Below are 16,906 nucleotides of genomic sequence, written 5' to 3'. Positions count from 1 at the left end.
GGTTTGGGCACTCGGGCTCAAAAAGGTTCGCCATCACTGGTATATAATTATAGTTTCATTGTAACTATAATTCATTGTTATGATTTATAATAATACCTTGCTGCTTAGACATTTCTTGTAAGGTTCTGTGATAGCTACTCCATAATAAAACCTTGCCTATATCCACACAATAATATGTATTAGAAAGAGGCACATACTTGAACTTAAAGGGAAACTCCAGTGCCAGGAAAACAATCCTCTCCCTCCCACCCCCCAATCCCTGGTTACTGAAGGGGTGAAAACCCCTTCAGTCACTTACCTGAGGCAGCGACAATGTCCCTCGTCGCTGCCTCCTCCTCCAAAGTATCACAAAAAAACAGCAGAAAATAAAGTGTCATAAATTTTTTTATTATTCAACACAGCTGAATGACCAAGATCCGAGGTGGAGATTTTTGTATATGTTCATTTATATTAATTCAGTCAGAGCACTGTGATTGTTTCACCAGATTGACTCACCAGATTGTAATTAATACTCTTTAGAATGTTTGTATTTTCATTTTTACCCAGACTTGACCCCCAGTAAAATGCTCTTATTTATATCTAAATCGCAAAAGAGCTCTCAGTAGAAGCTGCCATTACAACACATACCTACTCTTATGATTGAATAAATAATTAACTTATAGGATACATACTATTCAGTCTTCCTCCATATAATTTTAGTGATTCACCCATAAGATCCTGTGTTTTGAAACTCGTCATAAGCTAATCATTAAAGTTCTGAGAACCGTTAACATGTCTGGCATTACTGCCATTTGCCATTACAACAGGTGCGGTTGTGAGTGGTTCATTCAATAAAGCTATTGTGCTTTACTTTTGTTCTGGATACAGGAATCTTCCTAGAATGTATTCCTTAGGGACATGACCTGTCCACGTGGTTTAAGTTCTTCGATTGGAGCCATGATTCAATCAATATCTGGAAACAAAATATCTGTGGAATTTGTCCCATGTGATAAGGGACAAAATTCTTCCAGTAAACAACACGAGAACATATATAAAACATTAAAAGAAGGAAAAACAGAAAAAGCATCAACCATATATTTATCAACAGCATTATTTGATACTTTGCACATCATCTGTTTTCGTTTTGACTTTTTCTGCTGGGAATATAACTACAAAGTAATTGCTATTTTGCATGGGAATTTGTATATGAACGTTTTCACATTTTCTTTCTGTGAAACTGGGGGAGTGAGACTGGTTTTCATTTCTTAAATTCCAGGCACATAATTCTACATGCACCAACCCCTTTCTCTCTCTCTCTCTATCTCTTATATATGTAACATACATATTTTTTTTCTTTTTTCAATTGAATAAAAAATATATATATATATATATATATATATCTTTTAAAAAATTTCTTCAATTTAATTACATTTAATATGGAGTAATTCAATAAGCTCTGAATTGTAACTAATAATCACTCAGATTCATGCACCCCCAACATTGACATCCAGTAATACTGAACACTGTTTGGCAGGGTGGAAGAAGCCGGTCAGTGATGCAAATCATATGACTTGTGCTGGGCCAAAGGAAATTAATCCTGCTTAAAAGGACCATGTAGGACGATGTCCAAAGGACCATGTAGAGAGAGCTCTTTCAATATTCTCTGTTTGATCTCAGTGCCCAAAAGCGGGATACCAGGGAACAGTTAGGATGATGGACAGCACCTTGAAACAGGGGTAGATCAAGAACCTAACCTTTGAAGCAGCTGAGGGGGGAGATAGGGGCTCTAGTCTGGGAGGTGGAGGAGGAGCGGGCTGTAGTGGGGATATAGAGGGTGAAGTGGTGGTTAGGGGGCTGTAGTGGGGGGAAAGGGCTGCAATTGGGGGGTTAGGGACTGTAATAAGGAGGGTATGAACTGTAGGGAAAGTATAAAAAAAAACAAAATTGAAAAAATACATTTATCAATAAACTAAAGTTTATTTCCCTCTTCTTGAGGGGGAATCCTGATGCCTGCTGGTCTTGGTTGAAATGCTGCTTATTTGCATCCCCAATGGGAGCAGATAAACAGCGCAGTGCCGGTGTAGCTCATTGGCTAAGCGCATCAGCTGATCATTTTCAGAAGAGCTTCAGGCTCTCTGGCTGAGGTTGTGAAAGAGGATGGTGCCCAGCAGACCCCAGGTAAGAATTCAAAATGTTCTGAGCTAGTTTGACTACTTACAGTAAGTGGCTGCCAGGGCACTATTGCTATTTTAATCATTACAGCTTTCTGTAGTGGTTATAGTCCTTGTCATGTTCTTTTAACCCCTTAAGGACCAAACTTCTGGAATAAAAGGGAATCATGACATGTCACACATGTCATGTGTCCTTAAGGGGTTAAACTACAGGGAGTGCAGAATTATTAGGCAAATGAGTATTTTGACCGCATCATCAAAATGCATGTTGTCTTACTCCAAGCTGTATAGGCTCGAAAGCCTACTACCAATTAAGCATATTAGGTGATGTGCATCTCTGTAATGAGAAGGGGTGTGGTCTAATGACATCAACACTCTATTTCAGGTGTGCATAATTATTAGGCAACTTCCTTTCCTTTGGCAAAATGGGTCAAAAGAAGGACTTGACAGGCTCAGAAAAGTCAAAAATAGTGAGATATCTTGCAGAGGGATGCAGCACTCTTAAAATTGCAAAGCTTCTGAAGCGTGATCATCGAACAATCAAGCGTTTCATTCAAAATAGTCAACAGGGTCGCAAGAAGCGTGTGGAAAAACCAAGGCGCAAAATAACTGCCCATGAACTGAGAAAAGTCAAGCGTGCAGCTGCCAAGATGCCACTTGCCACCAGTTTGGCCATATTTCAGAGCTGCAACATCACTGGAGTGCCCAAAAGCACAAGGTGTGCAATACTCAGAGACATGGCCAAGGTAAGAAGGCTGAAAGACGACCACCACTGAACAAGACACACAAGCTGAAACGTCAAGACTGGGCCAAGAAATATCTCAAGACTGATTTTTCTAAGGTTTTATGGACTGATGAAATGAGAGTGAGTCTTGATGGGCCAGATGGATGGGCCCGTGGCTGGATTGTTAAAGGGCAGAGAGCTCCAGTCCGACTCAGACGCCAGCAAGGTGGAGGTGGAGTACTGGTTTGGGCTGGTATCATCAAAGATGAGCTTTTCGGGTTGAGGATGGAGTCAAGCTCAACTCCCAGTCCTACTGCCAGTTTCTGGAAGACACCTTCTTCAAGCAGTGGTACAGGAAGAAGTCTGCATCCTTCAAGAAAAACATGATTTTCATGCAGGACAATGCTCCATCACACGCGTCCAAGTACTCCACAGCGTGGCTGGCAAGAAAGGGTATAAAAGAAGAAAATCTAATGACATGGCCTCCTTGTTCACCTGATCTGAACCCCATTGAGAACCTGTGGTCCATCATCAAATGTGAGATTTACAAGGAGGGAAAACAGTACACCTCTCTGAACAGTGTCTGGGAGGCTGTGGTTGCTTCTGCGCGCAATGTTGATGGTGAACAGATCAAAACACTGACAGAATCCATGGATGGCAGGCTTTTGAGTGTCCTTGCAAAGAAAGGTGGCTATATTGGTCACTGATTTGTTTTTGTTTTGTTTTTGAATGTCAGAAATGTATATTTGTGAATGTTGAGATGTTATATTGGTTTCACTGGTAAAAATAAATAATTGAAATTGGTATATATTTGTTTTTTGTTAAGTTGCCTAATAATTATGCACAGTAATAGTCACCTGCACACACAGATATCCCCCTAAAATAGCTAAAACTAAAAACAAACTAAAAACTACTTCCAAAAATATTCAGCTTTGATATTAATGAGTTTTTTGGGTTCATTGAGAACATGGTTGTTGTTCAATAATAAAATTAATCCTCAAAAATACAACTTGCCTAATAATTCTGCACTCCCTGTAAATTGCAGCACATTTTAAAGGATGATAAAAACAGATATGAATGGAAGATGTTCGGAGAATATAAATGCGATTGCCGCTTATCCTATTAACCCAAGATATATACTCCCTTCAGTTCATGCTCCTGTTAACTTAATAGTAGCCCCAGCTAGGTAGCTAGGTGAAATATTTTTTATGTGAGTGTATTTGTTTAATTTCATGTGACATTTTAGACAATTGTGTTCTAACTCATCTTCCTTGTTATTGTCTTCAGGTGAAAGTTGATAATCAATATGATTTTCAAGATATTGCAAGTGTTGTGGCCATGGCGAAAACCTATGTAACTACTGAGCCCTTCATAGATTCCAAGTACGATATCCGGATTCAGAAAATTGGAAACAACTATAAAGCGTACATGTAAGTGTGTGAATGCAGGGGGCTATGAGATACAAGGCATCCTTTTGAAATGCTATATGTTCATAAATAGTATATATGAAAAAATGTTTAGCTAAACAGCTGTAGTGAAGAAATGTTTTGTTTCTTTTAGTGAAGAAAGTTTGTTTTTTGGTAAATTAGAAAGAACTGTTTAAACTAATTTATTGTAATCTAATGCACTCATAATTTTTCACATAGTATGATGTTATATACACGTGCAGAGAGTGTAGGGATTCTCATAGAAGCAGAGAGGAAAGAATGATGATAGAAGGGTGGTTGACACAAAAAAGACCATGTGGAGAGGGGATTGCATATTAAGTACATATTACATGTACATGTGAAGGAATGACAAGGGGAAGAGTAAATAACATGCAGTGTAGAGAAGGAATGACAAGGGGCATGAATAATATGCAGTGGGGAGAGGGAAGGGCAAGGGGCATGAATAATATGCAGTGGGGAAAGGGAAGGACAAGGAGGGTGAATAACATTGCAGATTCGAAAAAAGGAATAATGGAGAAAGTAGAGATAGCTACTTTGAACTAAAAATACATACTACATTCCCACATATTAAGAGGGACCGAAAATAAAGAGTGTGTGATTATGTTCAGTTGTGCTCAAAAATCTGCATACCCACAGTTCTTAATGCTGTGTATTGCCCCCTTTAGCATCAATAACAGTGTGCCATCTTTTGTAATAGTTGTCTATGAGGCCCCTAATTCTTGCAGGTGGTCTAACTGCCCATTCATCTTGGCAAAATGCCTCCAGGTCATGCAAATTCTTTGGTCGTCTTGACTGAACCGCACGTTTGAGATCCATTTTCTCCATTTTCTGCTGTAACCACTGGAGGGTCACTTGGCCTTGTGCTGGAAATTATCATGCTGGAAAGTCCAAGAGCGTCCCATGCGCAGCCTTCATGCAGAAGAATGCAAATTGTCTGCCAGTATTTTCTGATAACATGCTGGATTCATCTTGCCATCTTTGGCAAAATTTAGCAATTTTTGCCACGGTATGCAAACTTTTGAGTACAGCTGTATATATGTATGCGCTTACAATTTCTACAGGTAAGTCCTCTAACTGAATATACAGTGAGTGTGCAGAGTATCAGATATCTTACTAAAGTGATTATTACATGGAATGTAAATAGTACCCAAAGTGAATTTCAAATTTAGACCAAAATAGCTGAACTGGAAACATAGCTGACTTGGAGATTTTTCCAGTCCAGCTATTTTGACATTAAATATGATATTCACTGTATAAGTAGAATGTTTAAACATTGTTTATGTCTGTGTAATAGGAAAGAAAAGGGAATCCCCATGTCTCAATTGATTCATTCCCATATGACTCACCCTTCATGGATTAAAGATTAAAATGTAAAACTGTTTCCTTTCCCCTGGTTATGTGGTTGAGTGACCCACACATCTCTAAATAGTGTAAACTCTTCCCCAAAGGTATACAGACTGTAACTTGGAAATGATTTGAAGGCTCCCCAGACAATACGTGTTTTTCTAAATCTGGCTCTGACGGCTAGATAAAAATGTAGAGAAGACTGGATGCTTCAGACAAAATTCTATTAATTCATTTCTAGATGCACATACTTTGTTTCCTATATGTTATTTGAAATATGTATTCAATATTGTTTAACTGGTGAAAAATCAATACCAGCCCTGCTGGCATTGAATAAGTTACTTGGCTTTCCTGCTACCATTTTTGCCCGAGTGCCAGAACATTAATGGCACCATCTAAACCTTTATTTCTTGGCAGGCCAGCCCTCACCACTTTCACTTCAAACCCTCTCTGTACTCAAGGCTGCTGAACTTATCAAACTTCCTATTTTCCATATTTTTTTTCCCAATCTCATGTATCCTAGATTGTTTTACATATGTACACACTCAAACACACTTTCTTTACAAATGGGCGTGCTAGCTTGTCTTCACCCCCTAATTGTAATTTTGAGGTAACAGCAAATAATGAATTTGCATGTTTCTTAATAAAAATACTTGTACATCCTTCCCAGTTTATCAAATGAATTTCAAATGATCCGTTAGATTATTTAGGAAGAACTTGCTGTTACCCTTTGATTATAACCACTTCTCCACCTCCAAGAAAGCCGTTGGTAGGCCGCAGAACCCTTTGTCTGAGATTTCTCTTCTATCGTACAAGAGGTCTATGCTGATTCCACTGGAAGATTTCTCTCAGAACTCAATCAGGGTGCAACTGCTCAGCATGGCAATCAAGCCCCGCCCCCTAAGTTTGGTTTCTTGTACATTTCCATATGAGTAATATATTTTTGTTTCATGCTTATATAAATTAGATGAAAATATTTAAAACAAACAAAAAAAAATATACAGTTTACATGTTATAAGTAACATCATGTCTGATACTGGACATGTTAGTGATTTTCTGTGTACCAAAATCAATGTGGAGTGTTTTCCTGGTGTGGTGAGCTGGCTTGTGAAGACCATGCATGGGAAAAAATGGAAGGCAACAGTGATAAATGTGGTCAAGTCTAAAATAGTCTGGAAAGTCTTGAAGGTCTGTAATTGTCTCTAGAACTCATTTGATACAGTTATTACAGTAGGCACTTATCATCAAGAAAATTCTGCACATTTGCTCACAAACATGAACCCTGAGGAGTGTAATTATTTTACCATTTGCTTTACTCACAGTCAGTTTGAGTTTGGAGATTCCTGACGCATAGTGAATTCTCCTGAATGTTCATCATATTTTGCATGACAGGTGCAGTGATGCCATATGGGCAGGTGAATTTTTACCTGTCAAACCCACACCATAGCATCCCTCAAGGGGAAACTGATATCAGGAGAGCTCAACTGGTATAAGAAATTTGGAGGGGGGATCCTAGGTTTAATCAATCTAAGGATAAACAGGGTTTTGCAAACAAAAAGTATAACTTGAAAACAAGGGAGATCTACTAAACGGTGCCCAAGGGATCCATTATCTGGTTTACTAAATAGCATCTAAGTTCCAGTTCCCCTAGTGTCCGGCTGTCGGGAAGGTAATGTAAACGAGGTTAGGGAGAGAGAAAAGGCACAGGGTCCACAGAGAACAAGGGAGCAGATAAAAAGCCCAAAAAAATAAAAATCTGTCAATTCACCCTAAGAGTTACCTGGACACCGTGGTCTGACCTCTAGTGTCTACCTGAACCAACTCTCCCTCCTAAAGTTATAAATAAATAAAAAAACAGCCTAAAACTTAATAACAATAGTGGTAACAAAAATAAAAAACGTGCTACCAAGTGCAGTGATTAACCCCTTTCCGACCTCGGACATGCAGGGTAAGTCTGACAAAAAACGGCAGTTAATGACTGTGGACGTACCCTGCACGTCCGTGCCTAAAATTACCCGGGCACTCACCTGGACCAGCGATCCACCGCGATCCCGGTCCAGGGGGACTGCCCGAGATCTCAGCAGTCCCCCTGCAGCAGTCCCCTCTCCGTCCCTCCAGGGCAAAGTGATCACCATGATCACATGGCCGCAATGGAAGTCTATGGAGCTGCCAGCAGGTAACTAAAATCTAAAAGAAATAAATATATTATACATATATTATATATGTACAGTGGCGTACACACAACCCATGGGGCCCCGGCGCGAAAACTGATCCGTGGGCCCCCCCCCCGCGCTTACTCTGCGCGGGCTGGGGCCGCAACACATGGTGGCAGGCACCTGGTCGCAGGGCTGCGACCCGTGCGACCGCGGTATGTACGCCAGTGCATGCATAAACACATACACTTAAAGGACCACTACAGACACCCAGATCAAATCAGCTCAATGAAGTGGTCTGGGTGCCAGGTCTCTCTAGTTTTAACCCTGCAGCTGAAAACATAGCAGTTTCAGAGAAACTGCTATGTTTCACTGAGGGTTAATCCAGCCTCTAGTGGCTGTCTCATTGACAGCCGCTAGAGGATTTTCTGCGATTCTCACTGTGAAAATCACAGTGAGAAGACGCTGAACGTCCATAGGAAAGCATTGAGTAACGTTCTCCTATGGGCGGTTTGAATGCGCGCGTGGCTCTTGCCACGCATGTGCATTCGGAGCTGAGAGGCGGATCGGGACGGAGAGATCCCCAGCGCCAAGGGAGTCCGGCGCTGGAGAAAGGTAAGTGCTTTAGACACACACACACACACACACACACTCTCATGAACAGACACACACATTTACTGACAGACACACACTCAGTGACAGACGCACACAAACTTACTCAGTAACAGACACACACACACTCTAACACACACACTCACTAACACACACACACACACTAACACACTCACTAACACAATCACTAACACTAACACACACACTAACACTAACACACTCACTAACACACTCACTAACACACACACACTCTCACTAACACACACACACTCTCACTAACACTCACACACTCACACTAACACACTCACTAACACACACTCACTAACACTCTCACTAACACACTCTCACTAACACACTCTCACACTCACACTAACACACTCACTAACACACACACACACACACACTAACACACACACACACACTAACACACACACACACACACACACTAACACTAACACTCTCACTAACACACTCTCACTAACACACTAACACTAACACTCTCACTAACACGCTCTCACTAACACACTCACTAACACACTCTCACTAACACACTAACACTCTCACTCACACACTCACACTCTCACTAACACACTCTCACTAACACACTAACACTAACACGCTCACTAACACACTCACTCTCACTAACACACTCACTAACACTAACACTCTCACTCACACACTCTCACTCACACACTCTCACTCACACACTCACACTCTCACTAACACACTCACACGTTTTTTTTTTGTTTTTTTTAAATTTAATCCCCCCAGCCTCCTTACCTGTGGGAGAGCTGAGGGGATTCCCTGGGGTCCAGTGGTGTCACCCGGCTGGCGGGCGCGCGAGGGAGCACTGTCCCCTGAGTGCTCCCTCTTCAGCTCCCTCGCGCGCCGCGTACTGATACCGGAGCCGGAAGATGACGTCATCTTCCGGCTCCGGTTTCAGTGCGGTGCGCGAGGGAGCTGAAGAGGGAGCACTCAGGGGACAGTGCTCCCTCGCGCGCCCGCCAGCCGGGTGACAGCAGTGCCAGCCTCGGGGGGCCCTGAGGTGGCCAGCTCCTGGGCCCCTCAGCAGAAGAGGCTGGCCCTGTGGGTACATACCTGGGTCGCAGGGCGGCCGGGCCCGGTCGCAGCCGCGACCCCTGCGACCCCGGTATGTACGCCACTGTATATGTATATTATATTATATTATAAAATAATTAAATAATTATATAATCATATATATGCATTATATATGTATAATATATTGTAAAATGCTTGAAAAGAGTTAAAACGCATGAAAAGAGTTCAAATACCCCAAGTTTAATACCTTAGGTTTAAAAAATATATATACGTGTGAAGGGTTATTCAGGGATTCCTGACAGATATCAGTGTTACAATGTAACTTGCGTTAATTTTGGGGGAAAAAATGGTTTGGAAATAGCAAAGTGCTACTTGTACTTATAACCCCATAACTTTCCAAAAAAAGCTAAGAACATGCTAACATTGGGTATTTCTACACTGAGGACAAAATCTAAAAACTATTTAGCATGGGTGCTTTTTGGCGGTTGTAGATGCGTAACAGATTTTGGGGGTAAAAATTAGAAACAGTGACATTTTTTTTTTAGTAGTACATTATACGAGATGGCGAGAAAAACGGTATATAATATGTGTAGGTACAGTAAATGAGTAAGAGTAAAATTACAGCTAAACACAAATAACGCAGAAATGTAACAGCCCTGGTCCCAAACGGTAAGAAAACTGAAAAGCGGTCTGGTCACTTATGGGGTTAAAGAGGGTTCAAAACAACATCGTCAAGAGCCAGGCTCCGATATTTTTTTTTATAACTTTAGTAGGGAGAGTTGGTTCGAGTAGACACTAGTGGTCAGACCACGAGGTAACTCTTAGGGTGAATTGAGAGATTTTTTTTTTTTATTTTCTTTGAGGCTTTTCATCTGTGTTTAGACCAGATTACCTGGTCCCTTGTTCTCTGTGGACCCTGTGCGTTTTCTCTCTCCCTAACCTCGTTTACACTACCTTCCCGTCAGTCGGACACTAATGGATCCCCTGGGCCACCTTCTAGTAGATCTCCCTTTTTCAAGTTTTTCAAGTTATTCCTTTTTATTTGCATATCCCTTTTTATCCTTAGATTGATTAAAGGTAGGGCACCCCTCGTTTCTTATACCAGTGGAGCTCTCATGATGTTAGTTTCCCCTTGAAGCACTCTATACATCACTTTCTCTGATTTCCTGCATATTTTGGAGGGTTACCCAATTATTGGAGCTCCCTATTAGGTAGTTACAGTGGTGCAGCTCACAAGCCCTTGACTTGTATGCGGGCTCCTGAGCTGCACTCTGTTTACTTTATTTCTCCATTTTGTTTTATATAATGATAAAACAATATATAACACATAACCAATAAAGTGCCAACATTTACTTAACATCCCAGTGGTGAGGGTATACCCGGATACCCCCACACCTCCGAGGCTCTGAGCCACCTACGGACTTGAAACCTCCCAACACCATAACTAACTGATAACTCCAATTCTATTTCACCACTCCTTTTTCCTACCCCTTGCTTGTGACCAAGCGGGGCAAGCAGACCACCCAATCTCTAAGGGCGGGAGGGAGGGAGGGACAAGTCCACGTTGGTGAGTACATTAAAATTGGCTATCCTAAGATGACTGCCCCTATATATATGCACCCACCCCTTAATCCCAATCTACCAATCCTGGTACTGCTCCACCAATGCCCTCCTCCTTAGTCCTGTTAGGCCCCCCTTCTACTAAACTGTGCTCGTTCCAAAGGGCTACATATGAATCCCTTTCTTAATAAACAGCTTTTGATGCTGTAAAGTGGTTTTAAGTAAAAGAGCCATTTTACCTTTCTGTGCATGGATATTCCCCTCGCCGTTAAAGGGTCACACAAATAATTGGGAGCTTGAGGAAATCTCTGCTTGCAACTAACATTCTCTGCATAGCATTGTTTTATTATACCTAATATAAGCGTCTCTTATATTTCACTGTAGGCATTTTTCTGGACCCTTAGATCCTGTCCCTGGCTTTACTGTAGTAGACAGCAATGCATTGTTTTTGTGTTCTCAGAGGAGCCAAAAGCAGCATAATGTGACCCCGAGGGTGTTTGTAGGAAACTTCCTGTACTACACTGAGTGACTGAGGGTCTGCACAAAATTACACACTCCCTGCATGGGCCTGTTATAGCTTCATTGTGTGCCCCGAGCAAGATTAGAAAATGGGGTTATCCTTTCCTACACATTAATCATCATCACGCCAAGGACCCGGCGTGGCTAATGACTAAAACATACATTTAATGCACTATTAAGACATGGGGCAGATGCAATTAGGATTGTGTGATCCTAAATGTGTCTAGGTAATGCTTTATAGCGATCCATCCTACGCCTGCAATCACTCAACAAGAAATGTACCTCTGATTCTTCAGTACTCTTCCATTAGATTTTACTTATTTCACTAGTGTACTTCTGTACCTCCAGTTGAGAGCCTCAGTCCCAGCCCAATCTCTTGATATAGGGGTGCATTCACCAAACTGTGCACTGAGGTGAATTTACATCCACATGCCAAAATTAGGTGAAAAATTATGAATCAGAAAATGCCTCCAATTCAGCCATTTTTTTCAGACACTACTTGTAAGAAATTGTAAAAGCACTATAATTTACTATTCACATAATAAATTCCACAGTCTTTGGGGCAAACCTAAAACCTGTGTTTCAGAATATTTGGAGCCACTAGTTATGTGGCTCTATGAATTCATGCAATGCTGAGTAACCTTTATATTAAAAGGTACATAATTTTGGTGAAAATGAAAGAGAATGTCAAATCTGTTTGTGGTTTCTACTTCCCAACACTATAGTGTCCCTCTGCCACTGCACCTCCCCCACCATCTTTCAATTACCTGACTTTCTGATGTCCACTGGTGCTGTGTCACGCTCCAGCCAGTGGTGTATCCTGGTTTTGTGCTGCCCTAGGCATGATATGCTGCCCTAGGCATGTAATGGCCCAAAATGAGCTAAAACCATTGTAACGGACCGTTTTGCACACAAGAGGTTAAAAACCGTTTAGGCGATATTCCCCCTGTTAAATATATGAACAGCTGCTGCAAGCACCAATCTCCCGAATTGCAAACACATGAATACTCAAACTCCCGAACAGGAAACACACAAATTCACCAACTCCCGAACCGGAAACACACGAATTCACCAACTCCCGAACACACGAATGCTGTTAAGCAGCCGAACAGGAAAAAACATACGAACAGCTTACACTCCTGGCAGTCGCACTGTAACAGCATACAATCCAATTCCCCCCCAAGAACGAGACGACACTTAGTTTGAGGATCAAGCAGAACTGATTTACTGGGGCTACCTGCCCGGCTTTTATGCAGGTCTTCCACCTGGTGGACACTCCACTAGGGGACCAGATGGAAAACTGAGAAACATATTGGACATTGACCAATCACAAGCTTACAATCCCATAATGCATCACAATCCCTCCTCTCTCTCCTGGAGATAATTGGGAAGTAATCCAATCATCTCCAAGGACAGAGGCAAAACTCCATTAACCACATGACAAAGGACAATAAAAGACATAAAAATACATACTGTTACATTTATCACATAGAACATACACATTCTACCTATCCCCAGATAGCTTAGATCTGAGCGCACATTATTACCGGATAGCACTCAGATCACATACATACAGTTCAATCGCCATGGAGCCAAAGTCTTTCATACAGTCTTTCAGTATACAGCATAGCTATCTGTGGTAGCTTGGTTTAAACAGTAAAGTACCAAATGGACCGGTGTTCAGATAATTGACTGCAGATAGGAGAAGGGAGGTCGGCGGCTCAGCAGAGTTTGTGACTTTAACAGTCCGCAGAAAGGCACGAACCAGCCTTTCTGCAGGGAAAAAGGACAGAGTTAAACATGGGGCCATAGTCCAGTGGCAGGAGGCGGGCGACCAGGCAACTCCAGTGGCCAGGTTGGTTCCGCCACAACCATCTTAAAATCTGAGCAGAGACCCACAGAAGGCCAGGCTATTTGAGCTGTTGTCCGTTCTCAGTACTCTCTTGTGTCTTGTTTTTGCTCTTCCTAAGTTTAAAGGGTAATCCAGACCTGGTGCCTAAAGGGATATCGTCTATACCTCATTGACAATGCCTAACAAGGTTGAAATGATCGTCTGGGTCTAAATTAATATTTTTTATTACTCAAAAACTATGCTCAAATCTGTATGCATGTCGATGGCTCCTTGCCTTTGGCCATTTTTGAGAATATATATGTATGACAACCTAAAAAACTTTCACAGGTTCTCTGGCTTATGTTCATTAAAGGGACACTGTAGGCACCCAGAACTGCAATAATTACCTTGCAGGGTTAACTCCACCTCTAATGGCTGTCTACTAGACAGCCACTAGAGGGCACTTCCTGGATTATAGCACAGAAAACCTGTGCTAGAGCGTCGCTGGACGTCCTCACTCTGTGTGAGGACCTCCAGTGTCACTCAATTCCCCATAGGAAAGCATTGAAAAGTATTTTCAATGCTTTCCTATGGGGAGCTCTAATGCGCATGCGCGGCATTGCCGCGCATGTGCATTAGGTCTCCCCGGCCGGTGGGCGGGATCAGTCTCGCCCACCGGCCAACGTAATGCAGAGGAGGAGCAGTGGCGGTGGAAGAAGCAGCGACGTGGGACATGTCGCTGCCTTTGGTAAGTGACTGAAGGGGTTTTCACCCCTTCAGCAACCGGGGATTGGGAGGTGGAAGGGAGAGGGGACCTGCAGTGCCAGGAAAACGGATTGTTTTCCTGGCACTGGAGTTTCCATTTAACTGTGAAAGAGCCAAACGATACTGGTATGTCAATGAAAATTCCTTTGGATATGGTGTTCATCTTTGAAAGCTGTGTGCTAATAATTAATAAAACTGAAACTCCAACAAAAAAACTTAGTATGTCTTCTCTATATATTATGATAAACAACGATGAAACCATTAACATTTAATCAACTACATTTGAAAACATAGCAATTTATATACAGTATTGGTCACAAGGTTTATTCTCTCTTTTTGCAGGAGAACATCTATTTCCGGGAATTGGAAAGCAAACACTGGTTCTGCCATGTTGGAACAGATTGCCATGACTGACCGGTGAGCTCTAGAAAATGCATGTTTACTTACTATTCAAATAGTCTATGTGTTGTTTTATTAATAGATGTGACAAAGTTGTAGTTGTCATACAAAAATATAATCAGGGATCATCCAAGACGTCATCAACTTGATGACATTACGCCATGCCACCAGCATCTCACAGAAAATGTAAACATGCAAACGCTGCTTCATTTATAACTTTTTTTGCCGTCCAACCCTACACGGAAAGATTTACGACATTTTTGTCCGCACTTTTCTGTGGTCTTTAATACTTGTTATAGTAACATCCATATACCCGTAGAGGGTCGATCTGAGATAGTGGCAGAGCAGCGTAGCAGACGTGGTTGCAGGGCATATTTATGGTTCCACACTGTCACTGCTTATAAACTTCCTCTAAGAGGTACATACCATTCCATGTACTCCATTCCATAGAGTTGTTGGGCATAGAGAAGGACTGATGGCTGTAAACTGTCTTACCCCAGCAGTATGTCTAAATTTTATGAACTATCTATTCCAAGATTAATTTTTATTTTTTTTAAAGTAATTTCATAGAGTTATATAATTTTTGTCTCGTTTCACTGAGGATTTTATTTCCTTAGTTATTTAAGATTTGTTTAAAGCACAGGCTTTGGAAGTTCATATTATGCAATCGTGATTCGTAAACTAAATTTTCCAACCTGTAATGGTGCCAGTTTATGGCCTATTATCTCCAGTTATAATACGCTTTCTTTGGCAGATATCGCCTATGGGCAGACTCCTGTGCCGAGATGTTTGGAGGGTTGGATATTTGTGCCGTGAAAGCCGTCCACAGCAAAGATGGAAAGGACTTCATAATTGAGGTTTGACATGATGAATTGTATGGTTACTGATGGACAAATCATGCACATGAGAGGCAAATGAGGAATAGCTGGAAAAGTGAGATATCTTTGCAAAACAGCAAAGCTCTCAATTTATATACCCTCTTACAACTATCCAATAAAATACACTAAAATACAAATATTATAATATAAATATATAATATAAATATGAAATATTTACAAAGCAAGTACAGTTTTTGTAACCTTGGACCAATATATCCAATCAAGAAAAAATAACTGACTTTGTGCATATTTCTAATCCGTCTAATTCTTTCTAAACAATTGTTGTTCCCTTGTCGGAAATGCATAATTTGAGTTTAATGAATAGCCAAACAGTACAAAACAGACACAATAAAACACACTGTGCCACTAACAGAGAGTCTCTGACAATCACAAACAAGCTGGTTAGTTTTATAAGCCAGCTTATTATTAAGTAGTATGAGGGGTGAAGTAAATAGTTGAAAGTGTCAAAGAGAGTAGTAATAGGAGAAGAAAAGTGTGATTGTTTAGTAAGGGAGAGGTCTCTGATGCACATAGCATGAATTCGTAATGGGGAAAGTCTGACAAGGTGCAAGGCTTCCTCCAGCAGAATTCAACTGAACAAGATTCTTTGGAGGTAGCGGGTTGACTTATTGTGCAATAGTTCATCTTGAGGTGTATATTTTGAGTGCGAGGGTACTGATAAGGAGATGGCCAGAGAGGGACAGGAGAATATAGTGATGGACAAGATTTGATAATTGAGATCAGTTGACATTTGCTGGAAGTCAAGATAATGTAAGATTTCTTTTATGTCATATGCTTAGTGGTCAGGTATTTTTTCCATATTAAAATAAACAAGCTCAAACTTACATTCACTCTTTAAATAAACAAACAAAACAAAAAACACATGCAAAACAGACATTTCAGATACATCTGTACTGTACATATTCAGCCACAACATTAAACCCACATGCCTAATATCGTGCTGCCAAAACAGCTCTGATGCGTCAAAGCATGGACTCCCCAAGATCACTGAACATGTCCTGTGGTATCTAGTACCAAGACATTAGCAGCAGATCTTTTAAGTCCTGCAAGTTGCGAGGTGGGGCCTCCATGAATTGTATTTGTTGTTCCAGCACGTCCCACAGATGCTTAATCTAATTGAGATCTGGGTAATTTGGTGGCCAAGACAATACCTTGAACTCTTTGTCATGTTCCTCAAACCATTCCTGGACAATATTTGCAGTGTGACAGGGTGTATTATCCTGCTGGTAGAGGCCATTGCCATCAGGAAATACTATTGCCGTGAAGAAGTGTACGTGGCCTGAAACAATCTCTAGGGAGATGGTACATGTCAAAGTAACGTCTACATGAATGTAGGACCCAATGTTTTCAAGTAGAGCATTGCCCAAAGCATAACACTGCCTCACCAAGTCTGTCTTCTTCATATAGTGCATCCTGCTGCCATCTCTTACCCAGGTAAATGAC

The 16,906-nt window shown here is 41.3% G+C and overlaps 1 protein-coding gene across 2 annotated transcripts in view; it reads left to right on the top strand.

The window, feature by feature from the left end:
* Positions 1-16,906, top strand: part of SYN3 (synapsin III) — a 457,322-nt gene that overhangs the window by 416,716 nt on the left and 23,700 nt on the right. For both annotated transcript variants that reach the window (XM_063447546.1, XM_063447547.1), the window contains exons 8-10: positions 4,162-4,304; positions 14,508-14,582; positions 15,319-15,421. In XM_063447546.1, the coding sequence (XP_063303616.1) occupies positions 4,162-4,304; positions 14,508-14,582; positions 15,319-15,421 (321 nt within the window). The remainder of the gene's footprint in view (positions 1-4,161; positions 4,305-14,507; positions 14,583-15,318; positions 15,422-16,906) is intronic.

The sequence above is a fragment of the Pelobates fuscus genome, chromosome 3, assembly GCF_036172605.1.
Source record: "Pelobates fuscus isolate aPelFus1 chromosome 3, aPelFus1.pri, whole genome shotgun sequence".
In the NCBI taxonomy this organism is placed as follows: domain Eukaryota; kingdom Metazoa; phylum Chordata; class Amphibia; order Anura; family Pelobatidae; genus Pelobates; species Pelobates fuscus.
The sequence above is the reverse complement of the archived record's forward strand: the minus strand, read 5'-3'. Positions and strand labels throughout refer to the sequence as shown.